The sequence below is a fragment of the Gymnodraco acuticeps genome, unplaced genomic scaffold (genome assembly GCF_902827175.1).
Source record: "Gymnodraco acuticeps unplaced genomic scaffold, fGymAcu1.1, whole genome shotgun sequence".
In the NCBI taxonomy this organism is placed as follows: Eukaryota; Metazoa; Chordata; class Actinopteri; order Perciformes; family Bathydraconidae; genus Gymnodraco; species Gymnodraco acuticeps.
In genome coordinates, this window is record NW_022989843.1 from 1,436,204 (window position 1) to 1,452,316 (window position 16,113).

At 38.6% G+C, this 16,113-nt stretch overlaps 1 protein-coding gene across 1 annotated transcript; it reads right to left on the reverse strand.

Annotated features, from left to right (window-relative positions):
* On the reverse strand, window positions 1-15,910 carry mccc2 (methylcrotonoyl-CoA carboxylase 2 (beta)). Its single transcript, XM_034238046.1, has 17 exons — window positions 15,636-15,910; window positions 14,339-14,405; window positions 13,437-13,521; window positions 13,015-13,116; window positions 12,640-12,767; window positions 12,362-12,474; window positions 11,230-11,343; window positions 9,583-9,647; window positions 8,789-8,888; window positions 8,592-8,687; window positions 6,888-6,960; window positions 6,709-6,785; window positions 4,425-4,491; window positions 3,872-4,028; window positions 3,021-3,135; window positions 978-1,063; window positions 1-437 (listed from the first exon to the last, which is right to left on the reverse strand). Exons 1-17 carry the CDS (start codon window positions 15,765-15,767, stop codon window positions 320-322), a joined length of 1,695 nt encoding a protein of 564 aa, XP_034093937.1. The 5' UTR covers window positions 15,768-15,910; the 3' UTR covers window positions 1-319.
* Between the last annotated feature and the right edge of the window lie 203 nt (window positions 15,911-16,113).

A 16,113-nucleotide genomic window follows, 5' to 3' on the forward strand; every position in this document is an offset into this window, starting at 1 on the left:
TGCGCTTTTATAATTTTATAATTAATCATTTACAGCATTCAATAAAAATAAAAAAAGAAGGGAAAATAAAACATTAATACAGTTTGCATTTATAAAGGATTAGTGATAGTTAAGGCACAACGTCTTAGTGGAAATATCCCACAACAACAGCACACCATCCAATCACATCCCCATTGATCCGAGGTCTGCGATTCTACTTGAGTCATTATTTTCTGTGTTTGTTGCCCTTAATCTGGTGACACCTCACAAGTAAAACTACAAAAACTAGTTTAGGTACAGTATATGTCAAACTCTAACAGGTAAGCAAGCGTCATGAGCATTACATCCTGAACACTCCAAAGCGTGTCTTCTTCGTTGGTGCATTCAGTGCGGCACTGAGGCTCAGACCCAAAACCAGACGAGTATCTGCGGGATCAATGATCCCGTCATCCCACAGTCTGTGAAAAAAAAGCATCACATTATTAAACAATCTCACTCATCTGATGTGTTTTGTAGTCCTAAATATGATAACTACAGAATTAATGTTTTTTTTGCTGCTTTATTTGATAGTCTTTAACTGGAAATACATTTCTAGGGCTTTGAAAAACATTTTGGGAGACCTTTATCACCCGATATGTGCTTAGCTCACGTAAACCATGAAAATAACCCACAGGACCAAATAATAGAAACAAGCAAAGATGGTTCATATTAGCAGAACAACAGGACATCTGATGGAGAATAAATACACTTTGAACCCATCACAGCTTCACTCCTTATACATGAGCAGTATGATTTCGAAAAGCAGGGTAATATGATTTGATATTGGAATGATTTACAAACGAAATTAGAAGCAAATGCTGCTGGCATGTTGTTATTCCACCTCTGCAGAGTATTATCATTTCAAAGAGATCATTTGAACATGTAGTCAATGCTGTGAAAGCCTTTCGGTGAATACTTGTATCCCACACACAGAGTGAAGTGTCATGACCAAAGCTCACCTTGCACTGGAGAAGTATGGACTGCCCTCCGCTTCAAACCGCTCGACGATTGGCTTCTTCATGGCAGCCTCTTGCTCTGCTGTGAACTGTGAAATCAAAAGTAATTGGTGCTGCAGGTCTACCAAAGATAATTGCATTAGTTTTAGCATTAGTTTTAGCTAGGAGGACTGAAAAAACTAGCAACTGAATTCAACAACGTTTACAATGAATAGATTGCTGTAGCCACATGAATTGTGCAACATTTGCACTCCATATCTGTCCTGCCTTCAGGTATGATTCACAAAAGGTAATGCCCTAACGGTATTACATAGTAAACATATTCATAAGCGTTGCGGCTGAGAGCGATTTAAAGGCAGCCTGAGCCAGAGGTTGTCAAATTATCTGAAGGCAATTAAGAGAGAGGAAATGGGAAATGTAAGGTCAGGATTTGGGAAAGGAAAGAAATGTGTTTATCTCTTGTTATATAAAAACCTTACTATTCATTCAAATACAAAATTATATTTCTCCCAAAGTGACAGGTGGCGGAGCTTCACTCATTTATTGTTCACTGTCACAACTGTCTTGGCACCCCGTAACTGCATCCCTAAATAGACTAGTTTGAGCGTGCAGCACTTATATAGGTTATATATGGGATTGCAGGTTCCAATTTGTTCACTGTAACAGTGTGTGGATATTAGTGCTAAACTTTCTAAATAGTAATGTGTCTGCAATGAGGCTCACTCGGATAGAAAGGTGACAATTTGGTACCAAATGTTTGTGTATTACCTCATTTAAATAGGTGCAAATAGCGTAGAAGCATTAGCGTCTCCATTTGTTTGGCAGCACAGTCAGGGGTTCATTTCATCTTACTGTAGCTGGTGCTTTGAGAATTACAGTTTATTTCCATCTTATTTGCACAGGTACACCCTGAGTGTACACCATGTCATCTACACCATGTCAGTTAAAGACACAGTGATGTATACTTATATTTGTCCAATAAAACTTGGGACAACAAGCTAAGTCTGTAATGTAATCATGTTAAGCCACGCTTTGTATTAGCTTGATGATTGTGTTAGTTACAAGAGTGGGATCATGGGTCAGTTGTGTGTTTGGATGTCAGTTGGCTTTAACCTTGAGCGAGGTTGAGGTATAACTTATGAATTCCTCCCTCGTTCACTATCCCCTAACAACATTAGGGAAGTGAGGGTGGAGGCCAACAGTATCTAGCGCATGTATTAACCATGCCAAGGCTATGTCAATGTATGTTGTGTGTTGATTTGTTCATACCAATGCAGATTTACATCTTTAGAAAAAAGCACTTGTTCAACTTTAAATAAGAGTAGAATAAAGACTGTTAGAGGAAGACTTCATTTAAATGTTTTAAGGTGCCCTAGTATGCTCATTTTCAGGTTCAGATTTGTATTTTGTTCCTCTACTGTGTCATGTTTCCATGCTTTAATGTTCAAAAAGTGCTTTGTTTTTCTCATACTGCCTGTGCTGCAGCACCTCTTTTCACCCTCTGTCTGAAACCAGAGCCCAGTCTGCACTGATTGGTTAGCTGGCTGGTTCTGTTGTGACTGGTCAACCGCCTTTCACGTACAATTTGTTGGAGTGCTTTGCAGACCATTTACATGCACAAAAACCTATAAACTAATACACCACAGGAAAGGGAAAACCACAAAAAGCACAATAGGGCATCTTTAAAATAATGTTAATAATAACTTTCCTTTTCAGTCTTTTTAAATCCACACAGTGAGAAACAATCCTGAACATCAGTGATTGAAATGCATCACCCAAGGCGTGTAATATACTGAAGCTATGAATGCACTCTTAATACACCCATAACAGTGTCTCTGACCAAATGTAATGCAGCCATTTGATGACTGCAATATTCTGTCATCACTCTAACACTTAACATTGATATATCTTTATCCTTGTATAAGTGCCATGTCAAACCATTACTGAAAGAAAAGTGACTTCATAATGTTTCTGCTTTTGGCAGCAAATGCAGAAAAGCTCATTTAGGCCTTTCCAGTGAAGCACAGACGGGAAGATGAATGTTACCTCCTTCCCCTCCCGTGCCCTCTGATCCTTGGTGATGGTGGCCAGGACAGTGGCCGCCTGCTCACCGCCCATTACAGAGATTCGGGAATTCGGCCACATGTACAGGAATCGTGGGCTGCGAGAAGAAGAGAAGGGATTGCCACAATTTGTTCGCTTTTTGCTGGGCCAGAATAGTCTGCTAAATAATGGATGAAAAACTAAAACAAACAAAACAACATCCAGAAATGGAATGGAAATGTTATATTCTAGTAATGGTTTAATAATCTCATGACAGCTATGGAAAAACATCATTTATGAGAGCCATTAAAAATACCACTCAGGGAATATCAAAAGATCCAACCTAATGGGAATACCAGCCGCAATTTAAGATGTATGTAAATTGATTGAACAATTATGTCATGTCCTATTGCACACTGCACATGTCAGAAACACTGTGTGAAGTTGTTTGTGGAGTATAAACCAGCCCATCATTTTTGCTTCTTATTGTTCTAAAAGGCAAACCTCTCAGAGGATGTCATTTAAACAAATTAGGAACAATGAAGAGGCGAGGAAAGATAGCCAGTGTCAGAAAAGTCAAACTCAAATGGACGTTTCTTTACTAGAATGTGTTCAAAAATGAAACTCTCCGTTTCTGTGGTTACAAAGGGTCATTTTCATCTGAAAAGAAAAGTCAAAAGGCTTCTGATGCATATTTGTCAACATAATGAACAGCATGCAGAGCACATTTTGTACAATTGAATTATGCACAGCTAATGATCTTCACATTTATGTAAGGCTGCTGGTCTTGGCCAAACTCTTGTGTTTTTTTTCCTTTGTGAAGTATTTTCTATTTTTCATTCATGTATTCTTACCTGTAGGCTCTGCCGCACATGCCATAGTTTCCTGCACCATAGGAGCCTCCGATAAGAACAGTAATCTTGGGTACATTGGCACAGGCAACGGCAGTAACCATCTTAGCTCCATCCTTTGCGATTCCTCCTGCTTCATACTCTCTACCCACCATGAAGCCTGAGAGAAAGATGCAGAGGAGAGATTGCAACTGAATTTGACTTAGTGTGGTGTGAGTTCAAATAACACGTGGGAAAGAAAAGGTTAAAACGGTAAACCTAGAGCCCCTATTTGATTATGATGCGAACCATGATATTAAATCAAATGTCATTGTTTTTTTTAAATGTGTCATTTCACGATTGTATTAAAGACAGGCTTTCAGTAGGGGCCTAAGATCCTAATCCAAACTAACCGTTTAATTATATTTTCACTTATTTAAGAACTTTAATGATTATGAATAAGATTTAATGTTCACTCGGAATTAAGGTAATGAAGCAAAATAAAGAGAATGATTAAGAAGAAGAGACAGTGGTGCCAATAATCCCAAAACTTCAGAAATAAAAACATCCCACTCACCGGTTATGTTTTGGAGGAAAATAAGAGGAATGTTTCGCTGGCAGCATAATTCGATGAAATGGGTTCCCTGAAAAAGGAATACAAATCTTCAGTCGACCTAATTAACTTCCAACAGGACAAAACACATTCAAGTTATTTTGCCAACTTAAAGGGGACCTATCATGGAAAATGCACTTTTGTACGTCTTTTATACATGAATATGTGTCCCTGGTGTGTCAGGGAACTCACCAAGTGTCAGAAAACACAACCCTCTCTCTTTTCCTCCATACCCAAATCTCTAAAAACGGGGCTGCAACAGAGCTGATTATTATTTGAATTGTTCTGACGTCAGAAAAGGGGTGCTCCGCCTATATGGGCAACTCTCCACCTATCAGGGGAATGAGAGACCGCTCGAAAGCGCTGGAGAGTAGTACATATGCCAGGCCTGTAAGTGGCGCTGTAGTCTGCCACAAAAGCAGAATCAGCCCTTGCAAAAACAGGGCTAGAAAAGAGCAAATAGAGCAAAATGAGGCATGACTAAAATGCATGATCCGTTTGGTATTTTGAAAAAATACTTCACAGACATGTTTTATATAGGTATGGCCCTACAATATATGTTTCAAATATAGCATGATAGGTCCACTTTAAGATATGAACAGGAAAAGAGCCTTTACCAACAAAAACAGTGTTTTCTAATGACAGTGATTCTGTTCAAAAGCGCCGGATCATATCTGGAGTTTGTGCGTACACGAGAAGATGGAAACTTTTTGAGAAGCTGAAGGCCCAATCAAAGTCAATATAAAAATAGACAATTGCTTCATGCTCATCGAACCATTAACAAAGTGATGGTCCTGTGAAGAATTGGTCTCACCTTTATCTTCATTTGACTTGAGACAGAAATGTATCAACTCTGGAGGTAGAGTCATCTCCCGCCACTCATGCTTTGTTCTTGCTAGATTTTTACTTTGAATATGAAAGAGCTGAATGGCCTTCAGCCTCGCCAGAGAAATACATTGAAGAACACAGAGCTGCCAGGAGCCATTGCACAGAAAAACCAAGCACAAAAGACTGTGCAGTGTGCGGAGACACCTCATTTCCATATATTTCGTATTGCTGAATTGCTCAGGTGTTTTCCTCATTTTGGCAGTTACCTCTGCTGGCTCTCTTTCAGTGAAGCATGCTGCCTTGCATTGCAAAGAGTAAACACAAGTTGGAGACGGCCTGAAAGACGGTTGCTTATTATGAACTGTCACTTAGTTTTAGTTCACTCAGTTTGCTCCCAAATGTTCACACAACAACAGAAATGTAATATTTTCTCTGTTACCTCTCCCTTTCACAAACACCTGGGGAAAAGCTTTTAACAATTTAACAGTTGGCATAATAGAAGCCTGGGCAAATCGTTAGTGATGACAGCGTGTCAGAAATGCATCTCGAAATGCAGGTGCTGTATTGATTTTCTTGGATATGCTCTCAGACACAGATGTGGAACCGACGTGCTCAGTCTGAAGCTCTGTGTCAGTATCTTTTGTAAGCAATTTCACTGATGAGATAACCAATGCTCTAACTGGCCTATTGAGACCTCACAGGAAAAAGAGAAACAAATAATCAAAGAAAGAAATATTTTTTCAGGTCAAGCTTGTTATCTTATTTGAAATGTGTTTGAAAAACGCATTAGGCTATAATCACAAATTCAGCTCCTCATCTTTCCTAAGCCTGGTTAAAGTTCAGCTGTTCACGGCAGACTGGCTTACAAATTAATGGAATTACTTTGAATGAAAATCATGATTGTCCCTTGTCCATCATTTCTAAATGCTATGTTATTACTATGCGACTCGTCAGAGTTCTCCTGAGATGCCCCAGACAAGTGCAATTTGAGAGCTTATTGTGAGAGGGAAACTCGCCTCTGAAAGGTCAGTGGAAGCATCTATGAAGACTAAAGCTCCCTCAAGAGAGACATATTGGTAGCAAATCCCTATGGACAAAACTACCTGAAGTGCTTCAGTATTAAGTTCAAGTCCTTGACATTCAGAGGAACATATTGAAAGTACAATTCTTACCCCTTTGAACATTGAACCCGATCATGAGGCTTAGCTTTCTACAGGTTACACAGGTGTCTGTTTATAATATCACAGGATTGAAGCTGTACCATAAACTTAAAGGTTTTCAGTGAAGCCAGGGGCACATTTCAGCTTTTCTAATAACACTGTGGAGACACTGTGAACAGACCTTAGAAACCAATATGTATCCTTTAGAGAACACTCACTTATAAAGGTTTCAGACATCTTAGTGTACACACGATATTTACCTTTTTCGCAGACTCTGAAAACAAGACTCCGTTGTTGCCAATGATTCCCACAGGGTAACCGAATATTCTGGAAAAGCCTGCCCAGGTACAGAGTTTAATGTTAATGTTGCTAAATTCCATGGGAAGAAACATAATTGTAGACGTTCTTTTCTGGGTTGTAGTAATGCCATTTTACATACCTGTAACAAGCGTGTCTCCGTAGAAAGCCTTGAACTCGTCAAATTTACTGCCATCCACAACTCTGGCGATGACCTGCGATGAATGAATAGAGGGAAGCTGTAAATTCCCATAATGCAAATCCAACGACAGTAATGCAGATGACACTTGCAATACCAGTTTACCATGTTGTTATAGTGTGTTTATTCCAGAGCCTGGGATATGCCATAGAGAGTATAAATAGAAATTCAGACCATGATTTATTAATTTGTGCCTATGAGATGTAATCCATGGCCACAATTTAATTCAATTGTTTCCACATTGTTGGCACAACAGACCAGCCTTTCTCTCACCTGCAGTGCACCTGCTTCAAGTATCAGTATCTTCAACTCTGCCTATTGCAGGATTTAATCCACAAACTCTCAATGTCCTCAACAAGTTCTGTCAACATGTCTTGATAACTCATCCCCAAGCTAAGGTAATCCCTAATTAAAGAGTCTCTATCCATAGCTGCCTACAACCAAGGGTGAGTGCCTTAAGCAGCTGGCTGCTGGGATGAGTGACTTGGCCTTGTAAACTGCCAGATTCTTTTAATTTCTTTTTGAGTTTTTATTTAATTGGGGTTAACACATTATAAACTGTGCGCACAAATTAGCAAATCGCAGCTTTGATATATATGTGTTTATATACTGTATAAATATGTTTTTGTAAAACCAGAAATATTCCATATTTATGATATGTCAACATATCACAAGCCCTCATTTTATCCATTACCACGGAGGATGTAATTTATTCAAAACTATATATAAATATATTGATTCTAAAAAAGAGCTCAGAAAGCAGCTGGGCCTTTTAGTTTTCAGCAGAAATGACTGAAAAAGAGGTAAACCGAGTATTTTTAGGGGACCATTTTAAACCAAAGACATGGTGGTACGTATGAATAGCACATAGACAGCATGTGTTTAATTAATATAAAATAACATAATGTAATGGCTATGTTCACTGTTATGAAACAGTGTGGCTTATTAGTGTTTTTGTAATATGTTTTAGACAATAGAGCTCAATGGCAAACATTTATAAGAAATATCAGGCTTTGACAGACAAAAGTATGATATTTGAATCATGATTGATTTAACTTAAGCGATGCAGGATGCCCAGTGCTGAAAATCCCTTTACAAGTTAAAAGAGGGAGAAGCCCCTTGATCCTGTTTGCTAAATGGACTGCCAATACTGTTCTTAACTACAAACACTTTGACATCTCTACAGTTAGCAGCGATTGTGGCTCAAGGGTCTAAATCAAGAATCAAAGGCACAGGCTTTAAACCAAATGAGAACAGCTGGCAAGCCGTGCCAGAGAGAAAAAAAAGTGATTGATGCCCGCTGTCCATGATTGACTCCTAACAGAGACCCGACAGCTACAAATTGTTTAGAGTGCATTCTGAACCTTTAAACGTCAGGTTTGCTTGTATTTTGTTGCAAAGTGTGCATATGTTCTCTAAATCTTGTTACTGTCGGTAATACTATAAAAGAAAAATAGATCAATGAAAATGGGCTGCTAAACACACATTTCAGAAAGGCAGAGGTTTATAAAGAGGTTTTAGACTTCAAAAGTGATGCAACATCACCCAATGTAATAAACCTCAACATTATTGTTCAGATCCTTTGTGGCAATACTAACATTTGTTTCTTGCCCCTTTGAGGCAAAGTGGAGGAAGCCGGACAAATACCTCTCTGACATCAAAGTTGCGTTTCAGGTTTGCTCCAACTATGCCGTAGAGTTCATCAGCCGGGTAGAGAGGGGCCTCCACCGGCTCTGTGGTGACCTGAGAAACAAAAACAGCCTTCACATCAGCAGAGAGCACACACAGCTTGAATTGATGGATGAATGGATTTAAGGTGACTGTAAATGACTCATTTGACTGACATCAAGTTGTTTCCTGTAGTTGAGATTTCTCACTGCTTTTCTTGCTAAATGGAGTGCGTGGTTATCATCCAAAGCATAATGGTCCGTCACACCAGATTTTCTGTAAATAAGCAGGAAATTAATCACCGTGACATTATCATTTCAGCACATTAATCAATACTCAACACTACAATACTGATTGGTGCATGTGTTTCATTCATGTAAATTAAGCTAAATAATGATATGCAATCAATACAGTTAAACACGAACACATCATTTTGTGACTCAATGACTCCTGACAGCTTGTATTTAAATGAACAACATAGATATACAAAATAGATAATGAATTACTGTTTTTACCCAACTGTCTCCAAAACAAAATAACATTACCATATTACTAAACTGCATGATCAATAATGTTTTGATAGGTAACACATATTCTCCCACATTACGGCCATCAGTTTTTAACATGTGTTTTAACCATAGGGTTTTAACGTTATAAATTGCAATACATCTTTTTTCTTCACATTTATAATTTCATAGGTTTAGTAAAAAGATCCTGGTTTAGCTTAAGATAAGGTTGTAATTTATTATAACACTCCAAGTGAAACTACTCTGTGTAAACCCAGCTTGTAAAAAAGGCGCCACTGCTAAATATGTCTACAATTGTGTCAGAAATGTTTGTGTATTACAGGGTTTCGTATTCTGATAACAGCTTATTAATGCAAGTTTATGAAGAATGCTTTTCCAAAAGCAGAACCATGATATCAAACACCCATACATAGTAAGTCATGAAACATATTGGTATATCTTACTTGCAGTGAAGATCAGCACCACCAAGGTCCTCTGCAGAAACTTCTTCCCCAGTTGCAGCTTTGACCTAAAACAAGCAGAAGCACAGACTCTTCAACAAACACAAATATCTGTGGAGTATTTTTAAAACGGCTGCAACCTGGTCGCTTTTTACTGTACAGCTAGAATGAAATTACTACCAAAAAAAGTGATATTAGTAGGATATATCTTGTGCTTAAAGGGGGCATATCATGCTATATTTGAACAATATATTGTAGGGCCATACCTATATAAAGTATATAAATATAGTTTTTTTTTCAAAATACCAAACAGATCCTGCATTTTAGCCATGCCTCATTTCGCTCTATTTCCTCTTTCCAGCGCTGTTTTTGCAGGAGGCTGATTCTGTGAGCTGCAGCTGACCACGCCCCCTGCAGGAGAGGGGAGCGTGCTTTAGATCAGCTGCTGGGCTGTCAGAAGAGGGGGAGAAAAAGAGATCTCCGTCCTCCGTGTTTTATTCTTATAGAAGTAAGAAGAGAAGTAATGGGGCAGAAACTCTCCTTGTTACGCAGTGGTCCAGACTAGACATCAAACGGCGACACATATTCAGTGTGCAGTTACTTTGGCATTAGGGCAGGGATATCTAGATACTTTCAAAGGTTTGACATAATGAATTGTGCTACTTTTAAAGCAAGCAACAATGTTTTCAAATCTGTAATCAAAAAGCTCCTCAAAAACACTATCGAAGCAGTTCCTGCCGTTGCTACGTTAGTTCAAACAGTAACAACGGACTATTTTTCTTAGCGGATGCATGTCCATTTAAATCAATACATAAAACTATTTTTTAAATCAATAAAATCATTTTCTAAATCCATAAAAGCATTTCAATTAATATTGGGAGTCATGTCGTTACTTTGTTGAGAATGTGGCCATGTAATAAGCGGGATAATGTGCACATTGCATAATGTGCCTTCTTGCCGATCTAGATCCCTCCGCTTGGCGTCGGGCTCCTGATCGGCCTGTCGGTGTTCTTTTCCCCATAATGACGGCGTCGCTGCACATTATCCCTTACATATGATTATATAGAGTCATTATTCATTTGCTTTAAAGCAGGAGGCGCAAACGCTTGCCTCAGGGAGGGAGAAAAAGAGCCACAGCGGAGAATAAACAGAAGGGCAACCATGGCAACCATGCGCGGGAAGTCTTCTTCGCTGCTTTTGTGGCAGACTACAGCGCCACTTACAGGCCTGGCATATGTACTACAGCGTCTCCAGCGCTTTCGAGCGGCAATGGCCGGCTGTGGCCCAACCTCTCATTCCCCTGATAGGTGGAGAATTGACCACTAAGCGGAGCACCTCTTGTGTGACGTAGAAAATAATTCAAATCTGGATCAGTCTGTATCAGATCCGTTACAGCCCCTTTTTTAGAGATTTGCGTATAGAGGAAAAGAGAGAGGGTTGTATTTTCTGACACTTGGTGAGTTCCCTGGAACACCGGAGACACATATCCATTTATAAAAAGACGTACAAGAGTGCATTTTGCATGACAGGTCCCCTTTAATTTATGATATATGCGATTTATGAATCCCAAATCCTCTCAGGATTACGAGACAATTTGATGCTTTAGCTTTCCTCCTAGTTTTATAATCTAACAACAAAAAGATGTCCCACCAGTGGAGGTCCTCCGAGGAAGATGGTTCCTTGCTTCCTCACGATAATGCTCTCATCTGCCATGGCAGGAACATAGGCCCCTCCAGCGGTGCAGGAGCCCATCACAACCGCAATCTAAGGAGTCCAGAAAAAGTCTCATTAACAATCGACAATTGGCAAGACATTAAAGTTTTGCTATCAAATAAATATCAGATTTATCTGAGGGTGCAATAACAGCTCAAAGACAACTTAGCCCCAAGCAAGTTAGTAGCTTCACACTTTGTTTGTACCAGTAGTCATTCAGATTCAGAATTGATTTTACGCTCCACCATGGATCTGTCCTTACGGGGCCTTTTACTACTGAACTGGTACATTGTGTAAGTCTTGTGGTAAATGTTGTGGTTATACTCAATATAACTTTGAGAGAAGAACCTAAAAGGGAAAAGAACAAATACTACAGAAGGGAAATCCTGAAATAATAAATGACTTTAATAATTTTGAGGGACAATATTATCAAGAATTAATGGGCATTCAGTTTGTTGGAGATATGTGAACATATTCAGGTGTGTGCCAGAACGGACTTCGCTATTGCACCCATCACATTTCTCAGCTCTACACTTCTTTTTGTTTGTTTTTTAAACACAATGATGTTTATTGTTCTAACAGTCAAAAGGAAGCTGAATCGGTTGCCTGCACACAATGAAAAGATGAAATACCTACAGTAGTGCAGCTAATTTAAATGTACCATCTGTGTCCATTATTCAGACAAACCTTTCTGCTTCTTAGAAATGATCCATGAATCAACACAAGGTTCCAAAACAAAATCACGCTACAGTAAGAGACAGCTACCAAAGGTTGACAAGCAGATTATTACGCTTTGGTATCTGCTCTAGGTGCGTTAAATGATTAACATGTGAAATGCAATGTTATCAACCAAACAAAAGCATTTACATTACATTGCATTTAGCTGACGCTTTTATCCAAAGCGACTTACAATAAGTGCATTCAACAAAGAAGATACAAACTTGAAGAAAACAGAATCATATAAGTACATCAGGTTTCATAGAGCCAAAACATTGTAAGTGCTACTCAACTGGCTTTAGATAAGACAGTACTTTGTTAGTATATAAGTGCTTTGCTAGTATAGCATCACCTGTGATATTCCCTCTGAAGATAGCCTGGCCTGGTTGTAGAAAATACGTCCGAAGTGATCTCTGTCTGGGAAGACTTCGGCCTGTCTCGGAAGATTGGCTCCTCCCGAATCCACTAAAGGAGTCAAAAACATCGGAATATTTAAAGAACTCAGTAATTCATATTTAATATTGGTTATTTTTAACAGACACATTGTATTCCTCATAGAATAAACTGGTACATGTATTTTTTCCCTTTTGTAAGTCTATGTTTCTTGTGTTACCTAACTTTTCAACTTACCTAAGTAAATGCATGGCAGGTTGTTCTGCTGTGCGATCTCTTGTGCACGGAGGTGTTTCTTCACTGTAACTGGGAAGTATGTCCCGCCTTTGACAGTAGCATCATTCGCAACTATAACACATTCCACCCTGTGAGAAAAAAATTGTAATATTGAAATGTGTGCTGCACCTGGAGTACTGAAGGGGAATATCATGGAAATTATCCAAATAGCTAATTACAAGTCACAAAGATTAAATTAACACCCCATGTAATTATCATAGACTTAACATTTTGAATATTTTGCATCTAGTTAAGAAGGTTTAATATGCATTTAATAGACAGAGTGGCTTAAAATCTGTTTTTAAATAGGAAAATCTGCTCATTCACGATGCTTACCCCGAAACACGCCCAATCCCAGTTAGTATCCCGCCTGCTGGGACTTCCTCTTTTCCATACAATTCATATGCGGCAAACTGAGAGAACTCCAAGAAAGGGGTCCTGCAAAATAAAACAACAAAACATGCAATGAAGGCTTGCAATTAAAAGTGTTCTTTAAGTTGAATTGACAATGTTCTTTTAGATTGAAAGCAGGATGTCTCTGGTGGTGGAGGGTTATATTAGGGGTCTATGGATGACTGTAGGTAACAGAAATGCTTTCCTCACTCCTCTGCTCTCAGAGGAAAGGGAAGATTGAAGTGCTGCACACGTTAGAACTACCTGTGCAATGGTTTGTGTGATGACGTCGGACCGGAGCACATATTTGTGGAATGAGTCAGCGATGGATTTAAAATCAAAGATCAAATGAGAAGATACTGTACCCAGGATCCAGCAGTCTGTCGATACGCTCTCTGGGCAGAAGTTTCCCACGAGAAGTATGAAGTCTTCTGGCTTTTTCTCCCCCACCTGGTTACACCAAAATAAACAGAATGCTTACAATACAGCAACACTTTGGATAGTCCAGTGGTGTTTTTATGTCATGTGTCCAAGTGTAGATAGTAACCTAAACCACAATCTTATACCCTCGACATTTAAAATAAGATATGACCAAGTATGGTTGGCTGCTCGATTATGGCAAAAATCATAATCACGATTATTAAAAACGATTAACCATTTACTTTGAAAACATTTATTGGAGAAAACATTTTTAACAGTAAGTTTTTAACAGTTGATTACCCTGAACTTTAAGTATAATTCAACTGAACAAATTAATTAAAATTAATTAATTAATAATAAAAATAATCATTTTATTTCGATTACGTTGTTTTCGGAATCGTTGCAAGCCATAATCGTAATTGCGATTGAAATACGATTAATTGAGCAGCCCTACTTTACACTCTAGTCTACTGTATCAGTAGGTCATGAAACCTAATGTAGTTACACTGCAATGTACTCGATTTTAGATACGTACCAGCACTGAAATATCTACTGCAAATGAAATTGTGAGTGGCAATGTTTTCACACAGAGTTGTTACCCCTTTTTTCATTGAGGCAAGTTAATAAAGAAGCATTTATTACTTTCAGTTTGCACATTCAGATTTGACAGCAGCCTTAATATCAACAGACCGTCCCGGAACAGTTTTAATGAAAGAGATACGGGTAATTAAATGTGTTTTGTCAACACTTTCATCAACCAGATGGCCTGAACTAATTTGCGCTGATGAAAACACAAACTGATTAATTAAAGTTTAGTGTATGTTTAGCGTCATGTTCCCACACCTACCCAATTTAACCTTCTCGGTACGGCTCTTCAGTTCATCAACGAGAACTTTCATCCGCTCATAATTCTCCTGAAAAACAAACAAGTTTATGAAGACATGAGTGATAGATTTAAGGTCGGCTGCTGCTGCATTAAGTGCTGAGGTATAGAGCAACGAAGCATTAAAGACAAAAACACACAATCGAATATTTGTTTTGATCCAAATACCACAAAGAAACCTGATACAGTTCATCTGTTCCTCCAATTATGCTGACGTATAAAGACAATTATATACACCATCAAGTGCCTTAAACTGAAAATGGAACAGCTAAAGTCACCTCTTAGACAATTTGAAATGAAAAATGTTTACTATCCTCTCAACAATTAACTTATAGACATGTATAGCTTTGTATATTATCGGTTACAAAAGTATTTTCCAAACTGGAAAACATAAAGAAAATGTGTCTATAGTGCCATCCAGTGACATATTGTGGCGTTGCACAGCGAGAATGAATTACACAAGAGGGAACACTGTGAACCAATATTTACACTGATGCTTCTTGTTATTAGATTCACTACATTATAACTTCTATCAAAAACTCTTGAGCATTAAAAGGGTGATACTGTCAATTTCAGAGTTTGTTTGTTTATGGCATGTTTTGTCCTTTATGCATTTCATTTATCCACTTATCGTGTTTATTGCATACCCTGAGTACCACAGTTGCCACTCAAGCAATGTTAACCTCAACCTTGGATTTACTATACATATAGTCCCAGTTGTGAAAAGTGTCATTCCATACCAAATAATCTGTATATATATGTTTTATAATATAAACTCCAAGACATGAAAGGTGTTGGTTTGGTTGGTATTGCATGAGCAAAAAGTATCATCTGCAGGAATCCTGATTACTTGAGAGTTTACCCGTGGAGCAACGATGCTGAGCTAGTATAATTTGCTCCTCGACATACAGTCTTGTCAAACATTTGGAGCGAAGGCTGTGTCTAGCTGCTGAAATGCAGGTACATTTTTGAGTAGTAGAAATACACTTGCGTGGTTAACTTAGTGTGATGATGCTAAGACCTTAGCAGAGTACCATGGAAGCTCAAGGTTTTGACCTCTTGTAGCCAGTAAACAGTGGCGATATAGCTTATGCTCAGTTTAGGAACTAAGTAAACTAAAGTCTTAATACGTGTTAACTTTAGCCGACCTTACCGTAGTTGTACAACAGCTGTCAGCTATTTATGTTAACAATTAACGTTGACATTAGCAGCCAGGTTAGTTCAAGCTTGTCTAGCGTACGTTAGCAACAGGCTAGCCTACCTGATATTCAGAGGACTGTGTATCCTGCTGAGACCCGAGTCGAGCAACTGTTTCGGCATGATAAGACCTTGTGCAGGCCAAAGGTAGACTCCTGCAACGATAAAACCACGGCCTAACTTTCTGTAAAAGCATTTTGAGGTTCACGTCTATTTAAACGTGCAATTTGTTACTGCTAGCTTGCTAGCTAACCTAGCAGGGATTTTCTTCTGTGGTTGATGTTACTTGAAGTTAAGCTCCATATCGCCACCTGCTGTTTGCAAAAATAATACACGTGCTCAAAGTCTCTGGTTCTCCTTCATTTGTTGCATTAACACTGTTGTTGCCAGAGGTGGAAGAAGTACTCAAGTCAAAGTAGAACTACCAGAGTGTAGGAATACGCTGACAAGTAAAAGTCCTGCAATCAAAACTTTACTCAAGTAAAGACACAAGTCTTGGCATCAAAATATACTTAAAGTACCAAAACTCAAAGTCCTCATTA